At 36.6% G+C, this 20,998-nt stretch overlaps 1 protein-coding gene across 1 annotated transcript in view; it reads right to left on the reverse strand.

The window, feature by feature from the left end:
- TEX11 (testis expressed 11) overlaps positions 1-20,998 on the reverse strand; it is a 230,554-nt gene that overhangs the window by 41,450 nt on the left and 168,106 nt on the right. Inside the window, exon 24 of the mRNA XM_030304808.1 lies at positions 13,909-13,981. Within this exon, the coding sequence (XP_030160668.1) occupies positions 13,909-13,981 (73 nt within the window). The remainder of the gene's footprint in view (positions 1-13,908; positions 13,982-20,998) is intronic.

The raw sequence follows: 20,998 nt of genomic DNA on the forward strand, positions 1-20,998 counted from the left end.
GTACAAAATAGCTTAAAGAATTCTAATCACTAAGATTACTTCTAGACTTAACACTGGATGACACTTTATGTACAGTATGATTCCAAGGATATTCCTAGCAACATCTAAAAGTTATGTTCTTCAATGGAGACTCTGAAAAGGAACCAGAAAGACCTATTAAGCAGTAGTGAGCTCCCTTATGTTAGAAAGGTTTGGAGTATCTTATAATCATAAGCAGTCATCTTTGGCATAATTCCTACTTCCCCTTAAATTTCCTTTTTCTTTTCCTGGACACCTGATGTGCCTTTCTCTGCCCTACACCTATATCCCAAGTTGAATCTTTATTGAGGTATTGTTTCTAAATGTTCCTCTCCCAAAGTACAAGCTGATAATGACTTAAATTGTGAGCTTTCTCAGTGATTTTTGCATAGAGGGCTCTCAAAGACCAAAATACTCTAATACTCAAATGAGTGACTCTTTAATGATAGAATTTATTTTTTTAAGTTTATTTATATTTGAGAGAGAGAGAGTGAGCGAGAGAGCGAGCTCACTTAAGTGGAGGAGGGGCAGAGAGACAGAAACAGAATCTGAAGCAAGCTCCAGGCTCTGAGCTGCAAGCTGTCAGCACAGAGCCCACGAACTGTGAGATCATGACCTGAGCTGAAGTCAGATGCTTAACCAACTGAGCTACCCAGGCATCCCTAATGATAGAATTTCTGGTGCTATAGCAACATTTTATTTAGTAAATATTTATTAATCCCTAGTATGTGCCAGATAGTTTTAGAAGGTAGAGATAAATGAACATGACAGACAACTTTTCAACTTGTATGGAACTTAGATTCTAGTTGGGGAGAGAAATAATATATAATATATCAAGTAGCGATGTGATGTGTGTTGTAAAAAATATATAGGCTATGGAAGTAGTGATTAAAGTTGATACTTTAGAAAAAGTGTGGTCAGGAAAGATCTCTCTGAGGTGGGGGAATGACACTTGAGCAGAGGGTGTGGGGGAGCAAGCCATATGAATATCCAGGAAGAGTATTCTAGGAAAAAGGAATGGCAAACACAAAGGCTCAGAGACAGGAGGTACTATGTATTATTGATATAGTAGGACTAGAGTACAGTGAGCTGAGAGGCAGAGTGATGGGAGATGAGGTCAGAGAGGTAACCAAGGGCCAGATAATCCATGGCCTTGTAGATCATGGCAATGACTGAATTTTAAGTCCAAGCAAATGGGAAGTACAAGAGGACTGACATGATCTGACTTATAATACTCTGACTGCTGTGTGGCTACTGGATTTACAAAGGGGCAAAAGTGGGAGCAGAGGGGATAGTTGGGAAGCTATTACAGTGACCCAGATGAGAGACAAGGTAGCTTGGACTAAGGAAATATTGCTGGCCTGATTTATTGTTTGGAAAGGACACATCATAAATCACACTACTTTCAGCTTCACCTCCCACTATATAAACCCTGAACAAGAGCTCCAAAACTAACAATGCTCTCTTACATACTTGGCGTTTGTTTATTCAGTTCCCACAGCTTTTAACACCTTCTACTTCTTTTTATAACCATTAAATCTTAATCATTCTTCAAGAATAAATTCAAATACTACCTTTTGGAATGGACCATTTCTTGCTCTGTGGTCCCACACACTTTATATTTCTATTAATGAAGTTACTTCATTTTGCTTTGTATATGTGCAATGAATTAGGTTTCTTACCTCCTTCCCTTCACTGTAAATTTCTTAAAGACAGAGACAATAAAACATTCCCTTATGTTTCCACAATACTTAGTAGCATTTTGAATTTAATAAGGACTTTTTAAATAAATGTGATAAGCAGCTTTCCTTAGGTTACTAATATAATGACATGTCAGGATTAATCCTTTTGTAAAAGGTAATTCACATAGTACTAGATTTCAATCACTGTTTATATAGTTCTTAATTAACTTTGATTTGGAATAGATTTTTAGAAGGTTAGTGTTTTCCAATTTTGCCCCAGAAGCTTATGATTCATCAGCTTTACACTTTCATGTAATTTGTCTATTTACAGTTGGTAGCTTAATGATTTATTTACATTACTCACAAGATGGATTCATACTTTTAGGCATTATTTCATTAGAAATTACCAGTCTTAATCAGTCTTAAGAAATAAAAACTTTTAACAAGTCAGATTCATTTTTCTAAATGTATTTTTTCCCATCTCATTCTTTTTAAATAAATGCCTTATGTTTAAATTTGAAAATTACACGAATCAACAGAATTATCTAAAATAACTTGCTGATAATTTCTGCCCCTACTCTCCAGCTTAATCTTAAAGTGTCTAATCAACAGGTTGAGCATAAATACCAATACCACACACGTAAGTCTCAAAGGTAACAAGATATATTTTTTTATAAAGGGGGATCCTATACCATTTTCTTAAAGTTTTAACTTAAATTCCAGTTAGTTAACACACTGTGTAATTTTAGTTCCAGGTGTATGATATAGAGATTCAACACTTCAATACAATAGCCAGTGCTCATAACAAGTGCACTCTTTAATCCCCATCACCTATTTAACCTGTCCCCCCACCCACTTCCCCTCTGGTTTGTTCTCAATAGTTAAGAGTCTGTTTCTTAGTTTGCATCTCTATTTACCTTTGTTCATTTGTCTTTTTCCTAAATTCCACATATGAGCGAAATCATATGGTATTTGTCATTCTCTGACATATGTATGTATATATACATACACACACAAACACACTCACACACACACCCCACATCTTCTTTGTCCATTCACTAGTTGATGGACACTTAGGCTGTTTCCATAATTTGGCTATTATAGATAATCCCGCTATAAACATTGGGGCGCATGTATCCCTTTGAATTCATATTTTTGTATTATTTGGGTACTTAGTAGTACAATTGCTGGATCATAGGGTAGTTCTATTTTTCACTTTTTGAGGAATCTGCATATAGTATTCTAGAGTGGCTGCACCAGTTTGCATTCCTACCAACAGTGCAGGAGGGTTCCCCTTTCTCCACATCCTTGCCAACACATGTTGTTTCCTGTGTTGTTGATTTTAGCCATTCTGACAGGTGGGAGGTGATATCTCAATGCAGTTTTGATTTGCATTTCCCTGATGATGAGTGATACTGAATATCTTTTTATGTGTCTGTTGGCCATCTGTATGTCTTCTTTGGAAAAATGTCTCTTCATGTCTTCTGCCCAATTTTTTTGGAAAGAAAGTGCATACAAGTGGGGGATAGGGGCAGAAAGAGACAGAGAAAGAATCTTCTTTTCGGAGGGGGGTGGGGAGAGGGGGTGAGAGAGAGAGAATCCCAAGCAGACTCCATGCCCAGTGCAGAGCCTGACATGGGGCTCAATGAAATGACCATGAGATCATGACCTGAGCTGAAGTCAGGAGATGGATGCTTAACTGACTGAGCCGCCCAAGTGCCCCTTCTGCCCATTTTTTAACTGGATTACTTGTTTTTTGGGTTTTGAGTTTTATAAGTTCTTTATATATTTTGGATACTAACCCTTTATCAGATATGTCACTTGCAAATATCTTCCCCCATTCCATAGGTTGCCTTTTAGTTTTGTTGGTTGTTTCCTTCATTGTACAGAACCTTTTTATTTTGATGAAGTCCCACAGTTTATATTTGCTTTTGTTTCCCTTGCTTCAGGAGACATATCTAGAAAGAAGTTGTTATGGTCCATGTCAAAGAGGTTACTGCCTATGTTCTCCTCTAGAATTTTTATGGTTTCAGGTCTCACATTTAGGCTTTTAATCCATTTTGAATTTATTTTTGTGTTTGGTGTAAGAAACTGGTCCAGTTTCACTCTTTAGCATGTTGTGGTCCAGTTTTCCCAACATCATTTGTTAAAGAGACAGTCTTTTTCCCATTGGATAGTCTTTCCTGCTTTGTTGAATATTAACTGACCATATAGTTGTGGGTTCATTTCTTGGTTTTCTATTCTGTTCTATTAATCTATGTGCCTGTTTTTGTGCCAGTACCATACTGTCTTGATCACTATAGCTTTGTAATATAACTTAAAATTCAGAATTATGAGACCTCCAGCTTTGCTTTGCTTTTCAAGGTTGCTTTGGCTATTCAGGATCTCTTGTGGTTCCATACAAATTTTAGGATTGTTTGTTCTGGCTCTGTGAAAAATGCTGGTGCTATTTTGATAGGAATTACATTAAATATATAGATTGTTCTGGGTAATATAAACATTTTAACAATATTAGTTCTTTCAATCCATAAGCATGAAATGTCTTTCCATTTCTTTGTGTCATCTTCAATTTCCTCCATCAGTGTTTTATAATTTTCAGATTGTAAATAGGATTGATTTTATGATTACTCTTTCTGCTGCTTCATTATTGATGTATAGAAATGCAACAGATTTCTCTATATTCATTTTGTGTCCTGACTTTCCTGAATTTGTGTATTCATTCTAGCAGTTTTTTGGTGGCTTTTGGGCTTTCTATAAAGAGCATCTTGTCATCTGTATTTTTGTTTTATTTATTAAGGTACTACATATTCACTGAAAAATTCAAATGATACAAAAATAAAATAAAAAATAAAATTAAATCTCCCAATCTCACTAAAGCCTATGCTAAGAGATAGCAGTATCAAATGTTGAGTTTCATGTGTATTCTTCCAAGACTTTATATATGATATATGCATTCATATGTATCTGTGTATAATATATACATATTCTTCTGTTCATTCATGCATGAACCAAATATCATGGATGCGCTAGGTATTGCATATATAAAGATAAGCAAAAGCAGACACAGTATATTTCCTCATGGGGCCTATAGTCTAGCATATATGCATACAAATATGCACAAACATATATGTTTTAAAGATAAAAACTGAATATCAGAAAAGGCCAGGAAAAGTATAACATTCCAAAGTGAAGGGCACACCCCAAGGTGCATTTCCTTTATCTATAATAATGAAAACAGAGTTTTTAGGCTGGTGTAAGGAACATATCTGGAAGACAGAAGATAAAGCGCTGAAGAGTATGTAGCTAGTTAGTGAGGCAGTAGAGAAGAATCTCTGTTATGAGAAGCCCTATAGCCACCTCTATCAAATGTAGAGACTACAAGAAATCATTTATACAACAACAACCTTATGTCATAACCATTAATTTCTGCAAGACTGAATCATGGCCCTGGCCTCCTTTCCACATGAATCTTCTGCAAATACACTAGTTGTAAAAAAAAAAAAAACAAAAAACAAAAGTAACTCAATTAAAGATAACTTATCACAACTCAATAGCAAAAATAACCCAATTCAAAAATGAGGTAAAGACATGAATAGATATTTCTCCAATGAAAACATACTAATGGCCAACAGGTATATGAAAAGATATTCAATGTCACTAACCATCACATAAATGCAAATCAAAACCACAACAAGGGGCACCTGGCTAGCTCAGTCAGTAGAGCATGTGACTTTTGATTTCAGAGTTGTGAGTTCAAGTCCAACGTTGGGTGTAGAGATTACTTATAAATAAAATCTATAAAGAAAAACCACAATGAGGGGCGCCTGGGTGGCGCAGTCGGTTAAGCGTCCGACTTCAGCCAGGTCACGATCTCGCGGTCCGGGAGTTCGAGCCCCGCGTCGGGCTCTGGGCTGATGGCTCAGAGCCTGGAGCCTGTTTCCGATTCTGTGTCTCCCTCTCTCTCTGCCCCTCCCCCGTTCATGCTCTGTCTCTCTCTGTCCCAAAAATAAATAAACGTTGAAAAAAAAATTTTTAATAAAAAAAAAAAAAAGAAAAACCACAATGAGACATCACTCGCCCTTTCAGAATGGCTACTATATATATGAAGACATACATATATATATATATATATATATATATATATATATATATAAAGATAACAAGTTTTGGTAAGGATGTGGAGAAATTGGAACTCTTATACATTGTTGGTTGGAATGCACAATGGTACAGCCACTATAGGAAACAGTAGAGAGGTTCCTCAGAAAATTAAAAATAGAGCCACTTTGTAATCCAGCAATCCTATTTCTAGTATTTATCCAAAATAACTGAAATCAGGATCTTGAAGAGATATTAGCACTGCAATGTTCACTGCAGTATTATTCATAATAGCCAAGATGTGAAAACAATGTAAATATCCATTGAAGGAAGAATGGATAAAGAAAATGTGTTATTTACATGTAACAGAATACCATTCAGCCTTAAAAAGGAAGAAAATTATTCAATATGTGACAACATGGATTAACCTTGAGGACATTACACTAAGTAAAATAAGCCAGTCAGTAAAGGACAAATGCTACATGATTCCACTTATATGTGATAACTAAAAGAGTCAAATGTATAGAATCAAAGAGTGGAATGGTAGTTGCTAAGAGCTGGGGGCAAGGGAAACGAAGAAATGCTAGTCAACAGGCATAAAGTTACATTTGAACAAGATGAATACATTCTAGAGATCTGCTATACAACACAACACCTATAGTAAACACTACTATATTGTACATTCCATACTCTGTTAAGAGGATAGATGTCATGTTAAGTGTTCTTACCACAACAAAATAAAACTTTAAAAAAGATAAAAGAAATAACAGTAGAAGATATTACTTGAAAACGAGATAAGGAAAAATGGTAGGAAGAAAATTCTCACCAGAGAAATATTGTTATAAAGCAGAATAAAATAGTGACCAAATATGTCAGCCTGAATTTCAAAATATTAATTAAGTAATCATGTCCATAAAATAAGAATATAAAGCAGGGATTCAAGAGCTCAGGAATGGCTTGTAGACAAAGAAAGTGAAATATGAGCTATTTCAGACATATAAAAGGAAATGAGAAGACAAAATAAAACCATCACAGAAATAACAGTAAACTTGAAACAACAAAAGAGAGAAGAGATACTGCTGAATTAACAGTAAGAATATAGAAAACAAGAGAAAAACAAGCAAAGTGAAATTAAAATTGAAATTGGTTCTAAAATCTTTAGGCTTCTTCATCAATTAGTGACCTAAATAAAATCTTTAACACATGTTCATTTTCATGGACTGCTTAAACTCATCTTCTCTTGGCTCCCAGGTTGAATTCAAGCGCCAACAAAACTTTGATGAATACTTTTTTCTTTCCTATTGAGTTTATGTTTCATTTTGTTTCTGGTTTGCATAGAGCCAGTAAGTTATTCCCTCCGCCCCCAGTAGCAGCAATGAATGGGAATGTGGTCAGACCATTTGGTGACTTCTGTAAATGGATTCAATGGATTATGTCCCTGGGTAAGAAACAACAGGCAATTTAATTTGTTAGTCTTTTTTGTTGCTCTTTTTGCCCATTTTGAGCTCAAATTATACAATTATTTCAAGTCTTCTGGAAGGGAAAACAGCAGTATGGTATCTGGACTGGTGAGTTTCTGTGTTTACTGTTGACCTGTAGCTACTGAAGTTGTAGTTCTGAATCCATAAGCTCCCTATGTCTGTGTCTCTGTGTCAATAATTGAGAAAGGCCTTGACCTCACATCATGTGAGTGTGAAATGTTTTCTCATGTCTGGCTGGTCCCCACAAAATATTATAAAGTCTTATACGTTAAAGGAGCTCTGTTCTGGTTTATAGACATGAGTAAGCACTTATATACAAATATTCTTAAAATTCCCACAAAAAGGAAATTGAACTTCTAATACTTTAAACATGCTAATCCAGAAGTATTCTTATAAAAAAATTCTGCCAACTCAGAAACATTTTAAGGTTAGGGTAAATCTTTGGCAAATGAGCTTAGTTAAATAATTTTGTTTTAAAATAAAGAGTGGCCTTTTTTGAGATTTATCTGTATAAAGTATAAAACAAGCATATATTTAATTTTACTCGGGTCTGTTTTTTCCTAATGTATACAGGTTTACTGATTAAATGTTATACAGTTCTCATATATAACATTTAAGATTATAAAAAACGTAAAGTGTATTTGACTAAAATTGAATCACTGTTGTGACAAACTTGATTTCAGCAGTATCTATATGCTGTAGTATGTTAGATTTAAGATAATTTCCAAGAAATTTAGTCAACTTAAAATGTTAGACTACTATTGAGTTAATTAATAAATAATTACTGGATAAAAAGACAAATTTTAAGTAAAATCGAATACTTAAATATTAATTACAAAGCACAGATTTAAGTTTTATACTATCACTTCTTATTTTATGCAGAGTTGATATCTCTGAGTGATGTTAATGAACGTGTTCATTTTTCCTTTAAAAAAATAAATAAAAGGGATGGGGGTGGCCACAGAAAGCTATGCTATGTGTGCTCATGAACTTTGCTATGGGTAAGAGATGGTTCTCAACTGCACCTCTCTAAATTTTCTTTTTGAAATAAAAATTATTTTGGTTAAAAGTTACAATTAAAACAAGTGGCTGACATTATATTATAAGCAATAGTTAACAAATGGATATGTATTTTTGTTTTTAAAGGAAAATGTAGTTTATTCCTAAAGCAGTAATTCTCAAACTTCTGTTCTCGGGACCCCTTTGCACTCTGGAAAAATTATAAGGAGCTTCCAAAGAGATTTTTCATATGTAGATTATATCTACCAATAACTTCCATATTAGAAATTAGAACAGAAAACTTATATATACTGATTGAACTTATTTGAGACAAAATCACTGAATGCTAATGTCAATTTTCAAAATAAAATTGTATTTCAAAAATCAGTGAGGGGCGCCTGGGTGGCTCTGTCGGTTAAGCATCCGACTTCAGCTCAGGTCATGATCTCACGGTCCGTGAGTTCGAGCCCCGCGTCGGGGTCTGTGCTGACAGCTCAGAGCCTGGAGCCTGTTTCAGGTTCTGTGTCTCCTCTCTCTCTGACCCTCCCTGCTTCATGCTCTGTCTCTCTCTCTGTCTCAAAAATAAATAAATGTTAAAAAAAAATCAGTGAGAAGACTTGTAAATTTCTGAAAAGCTCCTTAATCTGACTTAATAGAAATAGCTAGATTCTTATATATGCTTCTGTATTCCTTCTATTACAGTATCACATATCACATAGACTCTGGGAAACTACATGTCTTAGTACTGTGAAAATAGTTTTGACCTGGCAGACCACAGAATAGATTGTCAGTTTGTTTCAGAATATAAAAGAGCATATAATGAAGGAATGATTTGGAAAGTAAATTTTATTTGCACTGGTTTAAACCTGAGTCTGAAATAAAGCTCTGTAACATATTTAAATGTAGCAAAATTATATTGATTTTGATGGGCCTGCTTCCTTTAGTTCACTGATTAATGCCTTCATTTATAATAAGAAAGGTTATTCTTTATTTTCTATGTAATCTGCCTAGATAGCAGATTCTGTGTTTTACTTGCATAATTTTCTGATCTTTATGTTGTCTTTATGCTTGATCATTTAATGGCAGGCAAAGAACAAAAGTGTCCTCATTTATCAAAGAGCTAAATTTCTTTATAATTGTGTTATCTCCTATGCTTCTTTTTAAAATGTTTTGATGTCAGGGCACCAGGGTGGCTTAGTTGGTTAAGCATCTGACTCCGGTCAAGATCTCATGGTTCGTGAGTTTGGGCCCCATGTTGGGCTCTGTGGTGACAGCTCAGAGTCTTGAGCCTGCTTCCGATTCTGTGTCTTCCTCTCTCTCTGCTCCTCCCCTACTTGCAGTCTCTCTCAAAAAACATTAAAAAAATTAAAAATAAATAAGTTAAATGTTTTGATGTCAGTTTGTTTAGATAGGTAACCAAGTGTTGTTTCTGAGGCATCCATGATCCTATCTTAATCAAGTACCCAAATCCCCTCTAACAACTCTTGATTTTGCCTTCCAAAAAGCCACTTTACCAGATATAAAAGATATAAAGGTTTCAGGATAACTTTTAAACCTAAAACTATCTTTCAGATTTCCAAAAGGAACCCTGAAAAAAATGCAAAAACTCATTCTTTCTCCTCATAAAGAGAGAAATGTGAGAAGTAATTAGGTTCATTTGATGGGTTAATATTCCTTAAGAGTTGTAAGAGTTGCAAAATCAGAAGAGATACTTAGCCTTCCTTATATTAAAGTTTTATAAGTAAAACTCTACTAACATAAAAATTTTTGGAAATTGTACACCTTCTGAGCAGTTCCTAGAGATTACTATCTTGAGTAAAACCTCAAGAGAAAACTAATCATAAGTCTTATAAGTTTTTTTTCAATGGACAGAATATCAGGATAGAGGATCAACAAGGAAATACAGGATGGGAACAACAGTATAAATCAATTAGGCCTAATAGGCATATAGAAAATACTCCACCTAACAATATCACAATACATATTCTTCTCAAGTGCTCATGAAATATTCTCCAGTATAGGCCATATATCTGGCTACAAAACAAGTTTCAATAAATTTAATAAGGCTAAAATCATACAAAGCATATTCTCTGATCACAATAGAATACAGAAATCTGTAACAGAGAGAAAAGTGGAAAATTCACAAATATATGGAAATTAAATAACACAATCTTAAATAATCAGCGGGTCAGAGAAAAAAATCAGAGGCACCTGGGTGGCTCAGTTGGTTAAATGTCTTGACTCTTGGTTTTGGCTCAGGTCATGATCTCAGGCTCATGAGTTCAAGCCCTGCATCAGGCTCTGCCTGCTTGGGATTGTTTCTCTCCATCTCTCTCTGCCTCTCCCCCACTTTCTCTCTCTCTCAAAACAAATAAATAAACTTAAAAAACTCTCATGATGTAGTTATGTACTGTACCCCAACAGAGAATTTTACTTTCCTTCCATTCTGATATTATTGGTTACTTTACTAAATTAACCACAGACATTAAATCTCTGTAATGTACAAACAGTTTTTGTTTTACTCTGTTGTTTTCCTGAAGAAAACTCTACCATAAGTGACAGGCAAGAGTTTGTATATTTAACCAAGTACTATAGTCTCAGAGCCTCACAGGAAAGGACTATACCAGGTACTTCAAACTGTCGACATGTCAGAATAGACTCTAGATTACAAGTTTCTGAGTTGACACTGCATAGACAACTCTGGGACCATACCAGTGCACTTAATGAGGATTTCCAGGTTTTGTTCTAGTTTAAAAGCATACAGTTTTATGAAAGCAGATGGCTGGCCCAAGATCCAGCAGAACATCAATTACGTAGGACTGAATAAATTGATGTGGGAAATTTTATTGTGGTTATGTATTTGGAATATTGTTGATGTTGTTTTAATATTCTATTTTCTGAATATAGGAGAAAATCTTTTCTTAGTAAATTATTTGTAACTCAAAACAATTTAGTAGACACTATATCTGTAAATTAAATTAAAATACTTTAAAATAATATGGTTCTCATTCATCTCTTCCCTATCTTACCCTTCCTTCTTTGACAAAGTCTCCCTACTTTTCATGGCAGTATAGTTATCTGCATTGGTTGTATAAGAATCTGTCCTTTTCCATAAACTTCTAAATAATAGTTTATTAGTTTATGTTTTTGTATTTTTTATCATGGTTACAGAGACTTAACAGTAGATTATCATTAAGCTTGAATACTGTAGATTTTTATACAACAGAATTGAAAAACAAATACCATATGATTTCACTCATATGTGGAACTTAAGAAACAAAAGAAACAAGAAAAGGGAAAAAATTAAGAGATAAAGCCAGAAACAGACTCTTAATTATAGAGAACAATCTGATAGTTACGGGGGGGGACGGTGGTGGGGGGGATGGGTTAAATAGGTGATGGGGATTACGAAGGGCACTTGTCCTAATGAGCACAGAGTGATGTATGGGACTGTTGAATTACCATATTGTACATCTGAAACTAGTGTAGCAGTGTATGTTAATTAACTAGGATTAAAAAAATTTTTTAAATAAACATTATAAATGTACTCAAGATCTGCTATTCCATTTAATCTAACATACGACAGCATCAAAACCTAAAACTTTGCCTTTTTAAAAATTTTTTATTTTACTTTAAATGCTATTTATTTATTTATTTACTTACTTACTTACTGGGAGAAAGAGGGAGGCAAGCAGGAGAGGGGCAGAGGGAGGGGGAGAGAGAATCCCAAACAGCCTCCACACTCAGCATGGAGCCTGACGTGGAGCTCAAACCCATGAACTGTGAGATCATGACTTGAGCTGAAATCAAGAGTTGGACACTCAACTGACTGAACCACCCAGGTGCCTGGAGTATGTTTAGTTCTGTAAGAAAGTACCAAACTGTCTTCCAAGTGTCTATACCATTTTCCATTCCTGCTAGCAATGAATAGGAGTTTCCTGTTGCTCCACATACCTGTCAGCATTTGGTGTTGTTAGTGTTTTAGATTTTTGTGATTCTAATAGATATGTAGTAGTATTTCATTGTTGTTTTAATTTTCAATTCTGTAATAACATACAGATAGACAGAGATACAGATACAGATATAGAAATATATACGTATATATATAGTCCGTCTATGTTCCTAGAAAGAAGAAATTATTTTCTCAGTGGACAGTTGGCATTCTGACATACTTGTTAAATAAAAGTCATTGAAGCTATGAATTTTGCTCTGAGAACTGCTTTAGTACTTTAGATTCTGTTATAAAGTATTTTCATGATCAGTATTTTCTAAGTATTTTGTAGTTTCTGTGTTTTAAAATGTCCCAAGTGGTCAAGGGTTTTGTTTCTAGATTCCATCAATTACTTGTTTTACTTCTATGTCTTGGAATTTATTCAGGCTTTCCTTGTGATCAATTTTGTAAATATTCAAAGGGCACATAAAGAAAAGATTAATTTTCTATTTTCAGGCTATAGTGTATATTTCTAATAAATCTTCTATAAATGTTACTCAGGTATTCTCTATCATTTCTTTTGGTTGTTTTAATTCTTTTAAATGCCTGTCAGAGACTGAGAGAGGTGAATTAAATTTTATATGTTTATGTTCTTCCTTATAATTCCTAGAGCTCAATACCAAAATTCATCAAGATATCACATATACACAAAAAGAAAATAACAGAACAATAATTTCTAAATATTAGGAAACCAAATTCATCAACATTTATAATAACATACCATGATCAAATAGGGTTTATTCCAGAAATGCAATGATGACTTAATTTTGCAAATCTATTACTTTAATTCGATATATTAATACTTCAAAAGATAAAAACCATATAGTTATCTCTATAGAAGCTGAAAAGGCATGTAATTCAATTCAATATTGATTTTTTTTAAATTTTTTTTTTTCTTCAACGTTTTTATTTATTTTTGGGACAGAGAGAGACAGAGCATGAACGGGGGAGGGGCAGAGAGAGAGGGAGACACAGAATCGGGAACAGGCTCCAGGCTCTGAGCCATCAGCCCAGAGCCTGACGCGGGGCTCGAACTCACGGACCGTGAGATCGTGACCTGGCTGAAGTCGGACGCTCAACCGACTGCGCCACCCAGGCGCCCCCCAATATTGATTTTTTAAAATTCTAAGTGAAATAGGAACAGACGGACAAAATATATAAAAGTCTGTCTAAACCTAAAAGCCACTACCATCCTTAATGAAGAAACATTAGCAAGTTACTACATAATTTTAAAAGGTTTACTACTATTTTTATTATTTCGTAACAAAATGTTAATAGTATCTGATATGATTATCATTTGGAAGGCTCTGTAGCCTACATTCACTCAGAATCAGAGCTTGATTAAATTAGACACAAAATCTAGTGACCTAAGGGCAATCATGTCATATTGAACAATAATGATCCTATATTTATACTCAATACTATACCTCCACAAAAAGCAAAGTAAAAAAATTATTAGTCCAAGCAGTGTGTCACAGAGTCAAACTACATACAGACAGTAGGGAAAAATTAGTCCTCAAAGAAACACTTGACTGGTTATTAAGCACTGAAGTGACACAGATTTCTGGTAATAAAGACTGGGTTATTTAGACTTGAAATGCCTTTCATAACTGTGTTACCAAACTCCTAGTTCCCACTGTACCTGTTTCTTTCAGAATATTCCAGATGTGTTTGCATTCATTTATCTCCTCAAGTGCACGATTCAGTAGCTGGGTCTATTTGGCAACAATGCAACAAGAAAATTAGTCTCAACCAGACAAAACTTTAAGCAAGTTAAAATAATATATCTTATTCATTAAAAACAGTTAAAATACAATGATAAAAAAGTAACAGTTGAAACTTGACATTTCATAGTTTATATAAAAATAACTCTATTTGTAGTTTTCTTAATGTCCCAGGAAATGAAGATTAAATAGAAAATCTTGAGCACTACCAATCTGTTTAATAATCTAGGAAAAAAGAGTATCACTTCCAGAATGGTAGTATGAGGAGTTCCATGGACCCTCTCCCTAGCAAAACAACCATAACTGTTGAATTATAAAACACAATTATGTAAACTCTCAGGAAACTATCCAAAAGGCAAAGAGAAAACAGACAAACCTCTATTTACAGAAATCTACTAATCTCAGTAAGAACAGTAAGCACCTGTGATAGTTGGAACCATGATTTGCTCACCAACCACCCCAAGCTCAGTATGAGTGCTACTTTAGGTGGGTATGGCCCTCTACTCTCAGCTTCCAGGTTAGGGATTTCCAGAAGGGCATCCTTCCAGCATCTCTCCTCCTCCTCCCCCAGGTCTGTATTGCAGAAGCTCTATTATAAAAAAGCACAAATGAGAGGCCTGGAGCTCTCTTCATCTACCCAGGTCCAATAACTAGGCATGGAAAACTACGATTATTTGGTCTCAATTTCCCTCACTTCAGCTTGCTTATAGGACAGGATTTCCATGCTGGAAGAAGCAAGCTCAGAATGACAGGTACTATGACTCCTGCCCAGCCCCTTATTCATACAGCTGCACTGTCACTCTGAGAGAAATGTGCCGCTGTTCCCACCTCCAGCTCTAAAACAGTGGTACAAAATTTCTTCTCAGGAGGAGGAGGGGCAGGTTATTAGAAGAACGAGCTTAAGGGGAGTCTGCGTGGCTCAACCAGTTAAGTGTACAACTCTTGATTTGGGCTCTGGTCATGATCTCATGGTCATGAGATTGAGCCCCACATCAGGTTCTATGCTGGGCGTGGAGCCTGCTTAAGATTCTCTCTCCCCCTCTGCCTCTTGCTCACCTGTGTGTGTGTGTGTGTGTGTGTGAGTCTCAAAGAAAAAAAGAAAAAAGAAGAGTAAGCTCTATATCTCCCCCTAAGGGGACTGACTTTAATTGGAACAGAGGTTGGGGATGTTCAAGTCTAAGACCACTACAAAAAAAAAAAAAAAAAAAAAAAAAAAAAAAAAAAAAAACACAGAGGAGATTCTGGTATTGGGTGCTTAAAAAGAGGCTGATAGCTCAATGATATCAACATGCAAAACAGAAGATCAGCCACAGGTTTACAGAGGGAACCAGAGAAAGAGAAAGTTAAGAAGATCCCTACTACTTCAAAGGGACTTACATTAATTGGATCAGACTCTGGAACAATTTATGCCAAAAAGCATTTTTAAACACACACAAATGCACATGTGCTCACACACACACTTACAACCTACGCATAAAGCAACCACCCTAGTAATTAGTCAAGATTAACATCTGGGTGTAATACCAACAGAAGATAGTTTAGAAGTTAACAGAGAGGGGGTGCCTGGGTGGCTCAGTCAGTTAAGTGACCTCAGCTCTGGTCATGATCTTGCAGTCCGTGGGTTCGAGCCCTCTGTCAGACTCTGTGATGACAACTTGGAGCCTGAGTCCTGCTTTGGATTCTGTGTCTCCCTGTCTCTTTCTCTGCCCCTCCCCTGTTCACACTCTGTCTCACTCTTTCTCTCAAAAATAAATAAACATTAAAAAAATTTTTAAAGAAAAATGCAAATCAATACTGCAATGAGATTAGCACTTCATACTCACTAGCATGGCCATAATCCAAAGGACAGAACAGCAAGTGGTGGCAAGGAAGTGGAGAAAGTGGAACCCTTGTCCAGTGCTGGTGGGAGTGAAAAATGGTGTAGCTGCTTTGGAAAATAGTCTAGTAGTCCCTCAAAAGATTGAGCATAAAACCTAGCAATTCCACTCCTAGGTATATACTCAAGGGAAATGAAAAGCATATCCATACAAAATTTGTACATGAATGATCATCATAGCATTATTTGGAAAATAAGCTAAAAATTGGAAAAACTCAATATCCATCAAAGGATTAGTGGATAAACAAAATGTGGTATATTCATACAATGGAATATCATTCAGCCATCAATGGGAATGGAGTACTGATCCAAACTGAAACATGGAGAACCTATTAAACATTATTGAAAAATTATAAAAGGAGCCAGTCAGAAAAGACTAAGTCCTATGATGCAGTTTATATGAAATATCCAGAATTGGCAAATCTATAGATACAGAAAATAGATTAGTGGTTGCCTAGGTTTTGTGCTTGGGATGGGGAATGACTACTAATAGGTAAGGGATTTCTTTTTAGATCGATGAAAATGTTTTAAAATTCTGTTGTGTTGACAGTTCCACAAACCTAAATATTCTAAAAATCATTAAATTGTATACTTCACAGTGTAAACTGTAAGGTATGTTAATTATACCTCAATAAATCTGTTAAAAAATAATCTAGGATAGGGGTCAGGATATTTTTCCATAAAATGTCAAACAGTAAATGTTTTAGGCTTTGCCAGCCACACAAACTTTCATTGACATTTTTAAAAAATTTTCATTTACAACCTTTTACCAATGTAAAAACCATTCTTAACACTCAGACTGTAGAAACAGAGGCCATAGGCCTGATTTGGCCAGTCAGCAGTAGTTTAACCACCCCATTCTAGGAAAGTGATATAGTGCCTTGATAAATTTAAATTGCTGTATATTTTTTTGAAGTATAACTGACATACAATGTTTATTAGTTTCATTTGCAAAACATATTGATTTTAAAATTCTACACAGTACTCAATGCTCACCATGATGAGTGTAGTCACCATACAACGTTATTAAAATATTATGGAATATATTCCCTATGCTGTACTTTTCATGTCCATGAATTATTTATTTTATAACTGAAAGTTTATACCTCTTAATCTACTTTATCTATTTTGCCCATCACCATAATCACTTCCACTCTGGCAATCACCAGTTTGTTCTCTGTATTTAAGACTCTGCTTGCTTGTTTTCTTTTTTATATTTTATTATTTTTAATATACATATTTTTAATGTTTACTCTTTATTTTTGAGAGACATAGACAGAGCATGAGTCGGGGAGGGGCAGAGAGAGAGGGAGACAGAATCTGAAGAATGCTCCAGGCTCTGAGTTGTCAGCACAGAGCCTGACACGAGACTCGAACCCATGAACCATGAGATCATGACCTGAGCCAAAGTGGGATGTTTAACTGACTGAGCCACTCAGGCACCCCTAATTATTATTATTTTTTAAATACGTATTTATTTTGGGAAGAGCGCAAGCAGGGGAGGGGTAGAGAGAGGGGGACAAAGGATCCGAAGTGGGCTCTGCGCTAACAGTCTGACAGCAGTGAGCCCAATGTGGGGCTCGAACTCACAAACCACAAGATCATGACCTGAACCAAAGTCAGACACTCAACTGACTGAGCCACCTAGGTGCCCCCATTATATTTTATTATTATTTTTAAAATGCTGAATGATTTGCTCAGTTTCTATTTTGACACCAGCTTTCCCCCAACAAATTCCTGCCCTGTTTCTTTTTCCTTTTTATTTAATGTTTATTTATTTTGAGAGAAAGAGAGAGAGACAGCATGTGAGCATGAGCAGGGGAGAGGCAGAGAGAGAATCCCAAGCAGACAGTGCAGAGTCTGATGTGGGGCTCAATCTCACAAACCGTGACATCATGACCTGAGCCGAAATCAAGAGACGCTTCAAGAGACACTCAACCAACTGAGCCAGCCAGGGCAGGGCGCCCCTTTGTTTTCTTTTTTAGATTCCACATATTAATGAGATCATATGGTATATATTTCCTTTCTCTGTCTGACTTATTTCACTTAGCATAATATACTCTATACCCATCCATATTGTTGCAAATCATCAAATTTCATTCTTTTTTTATCGGTCAAAAAATTAAACAGAGAAGGAGGAAAGGAAGATGGTAGGAGAGTAGGAGAACACGAGGCTTGTCTCTTCCCATGAACATGACTAGATAACTATCAAATCAGGCACCAACTGGGTGGCTCAGTTGGTTAAACATCTGACTCTTGATTTCGGCTCAGGTCGTGATCTAATGGTTTTTGAGATCAAGCCCCATGTCAGGCGTTGCACTGACAGCGCAGAGCCTGCTTGGGATTCTCACTATCCCTCTCCCTCTGCCCCTCCCCTGTTCACTCATGTGTGCATGCTCTCTCTCAAAAATAAATTAACTTAAAAAAATAACTATCAAATCATCCTAAATTCCCCAGAAATCAACCTGAAGACTGACAGAACAAACCACAAATAAAAGGACAGAAGAGACCACACTGAAGAAGGTGGGTAGTACAGAGACTTTGTTTAGGGGAGAAACAGATCATGAGTGCTGTGGAAGGGAGGGAGCTGTGGCTGCAGAGAAGAGGGAGGGAGGGAGGCAGGGGGGGCGGTGGGCACATAGGGGAATGCACAAGGAGAATGTTTCACCAAAGCCACTGGCTTATAAAATGAGGAAAATGAGAAGGGCTGAATTTCGTGTTTTGCTTAACCAACTGAGCCACCCAGGCACCACAAAATTTCGTGTTTTGCAACCAGTGGGCTTAAAGAGTGAAGTTTTAAAGGTCAGCAGGCTTCGCTGGGATAGAAAATGGAGGGCACTGCACTGCTCCTGTAGAGAAGGCAGGCAAATAACCTGGGGTAAGACAGAATGGAAACAGCAATCTGAAGAACGCCTGGGGTACACAGGAGGAAGATTACTCCTTCAGGCCTCTCTGGGAATGAAAGAGCTAGCTGGCGCTGTTTCCCTCCCCAGCCCCTCAGCATACACACAGAGCCACCTGAGGGATGCAGCTCAGAACAGACACTGGCTGCCAGACTTGCTTACACCAATTCCCACCCCGCTGTGCGCTAGTGGTACTGCCCTTCTCAGTTAAGCTTGCCTCAGTCTCAGCACAGCAAGCCACTCCCCAAAAGACCGGCGCAAACCCCTGCCCACACAATCTCCCAACCAGAGAGTTCTGTAAGGCCTCAGTTCTGGTGGAGCTGGTGTCAGGTCTGGTTTCACAAAAAGACTGAAGCACACCTAGTTTAAAACTTGCCATATTCAGGCCAAGGACCAAACACTGCCCACAGAAGGCAAGGAGAACCTCTGCAAACAAGTGGCCTAAAAGAGCAGCCAAATCACAAAAGCAGATCACATGCAGCACACACTGGAGACACTCCCTGAAGTGTCATGTCCTGGGTACTACATAACCTCTTCTTCAAAAGGACATTTCAGGAGCAGAAGACATTAACTGGCTTTTCTTTTCTTAATTTTTTTTATGTTTATTTTTGAGAGAGAGAGAGAGATAGAGTGTGAGCAGAGGAAGGGCAGAGAGTAAGGGAGACACAGAATCTGAAGCAAGCCCCAGGCTCTGAGCTGTCAGCACAAAGCCCAACGTGGGGCCAAAACTCACGAACTGGGAGATCATGACCTGAGCCGAACTTGGACGCCTAACCCACTGAGCCACCCAGGCGCCCCACATAACTGGCTTTTCTAACACACAGAAGGCAGAGACTCAGACAAAATGCAAAGATAGAGGAATTTATACCAAATGAAAGAACAAGATAAGGCCACAGGCAGAGATCTAAATGGAACAGATACAAGTAACATGCCTGATGGAGAATGTAAAGCAACAATCATAAGGTACTCACTGGGCTTGAGAAAATAATAGAAAACATCAGTGAGACCTTTACCACAGAGATAAATGAGCTAAAAAAGAATCAGAGATGAAGAGTGTAATACACAAGATTAAAAACTTGCTTGATGCAATGAACAGTATGCTGGTTAGAAGCAGAGGAATGAATTAGTGAACTAGAAGACAAAATAATGAAAAATAATGAAGCTGCACAAGAGGAAGATGAATTAAGCAACACAAGAATAGATTTGGGGAACTCAGTGACTCCATCAAATGTAGTAACATTCATTTTATAAGAGTCCCAGAAGAAATAAGGGGACAGAAAATTTATTTCAAGAAATAATAGCAGAAAACATTCCTAACATGGGGAAGGAAACAGACATCCAGATCCAGGAGGCACAGAGAACTCCCATCAAAATTAGCAAATGCAGGCCAACAACAACACATACTGTAATTAAGTTGGAAAAATACAGTGATAAAGAAAAAAATCTTAAAAGCAGCAAGGCAAAAAAGTCCTTAACTTACAAGGGAAAACCCATAAGCCTAGGTGGAGAATTCTCAACAGAAACTTGGCAAGCCAGAACAGACTGGTATGACATATTCAAAGTGCTGAATGGGAAAACTCTGCAGCCAATAATACTCTATCCAGCAAGTCTATCTTTCAGAATAGAAGGAGAGATAATGGGTTTCCCAGACAAAAACTAAAGGAGTTCATGACCATTAAACCAGCCCTGGAAGAAATATTATAAGGGTCTCTTTTTTTAAAAAAAATTTTTAGTGTTTATTTTTGAGAGAGAGAGGCAGAAAGAGAGGGAGACACAGAATCTGAAGCAGGCTCCAGGCTCTGAGCTGTCAGCAGAGAGCCCGACGCAGGGCTCAAACCCACAGACTATGGGATCATGACCTGGGCCAAAGTTGGATGCTTTACTGACTGAGCCACCCAGGCACCCCTATAAGGGACTCTTCTGAGTACAAAGGAGAGACTAAAAGTAACAAAGACATAAAAAGGATCAGAGACAATCTCCAGGAACAATGACAAAAGTAGTAATAAAATGGCATTAAATACATATATATCAAGAATTACTCTGAATGTAAATGGAGTAAACGATCCAATCAAAAGACACAGGGTGTCAGAATGGATAATAAAAACAAGACCTATTTATACGCTATCTATAAGAGACTCATTTTTAAATTTTTTTAAATGTTTATTTATTTTTGATAGAGAGACAGAGTGACAGCAGGGGTCGGGGCGGGGGCAGAGATGGAGGAGACAC

This window comes from Lynx canadensis, chromosome X (assembly GCF_007474595.2).
Source record: "Lynx canadensis isolate LIC74 chromosome X, mLynCan4.pri.v2, whole genome shotgun sequence".
In the NCBI taxonomy this organism is placed as follows: domain Eukaryota; kingdom Metazoa; phylum Chordata; class Mammalia; order Carnivora; family Felidae; genus Lynx; species Lynx canadensis.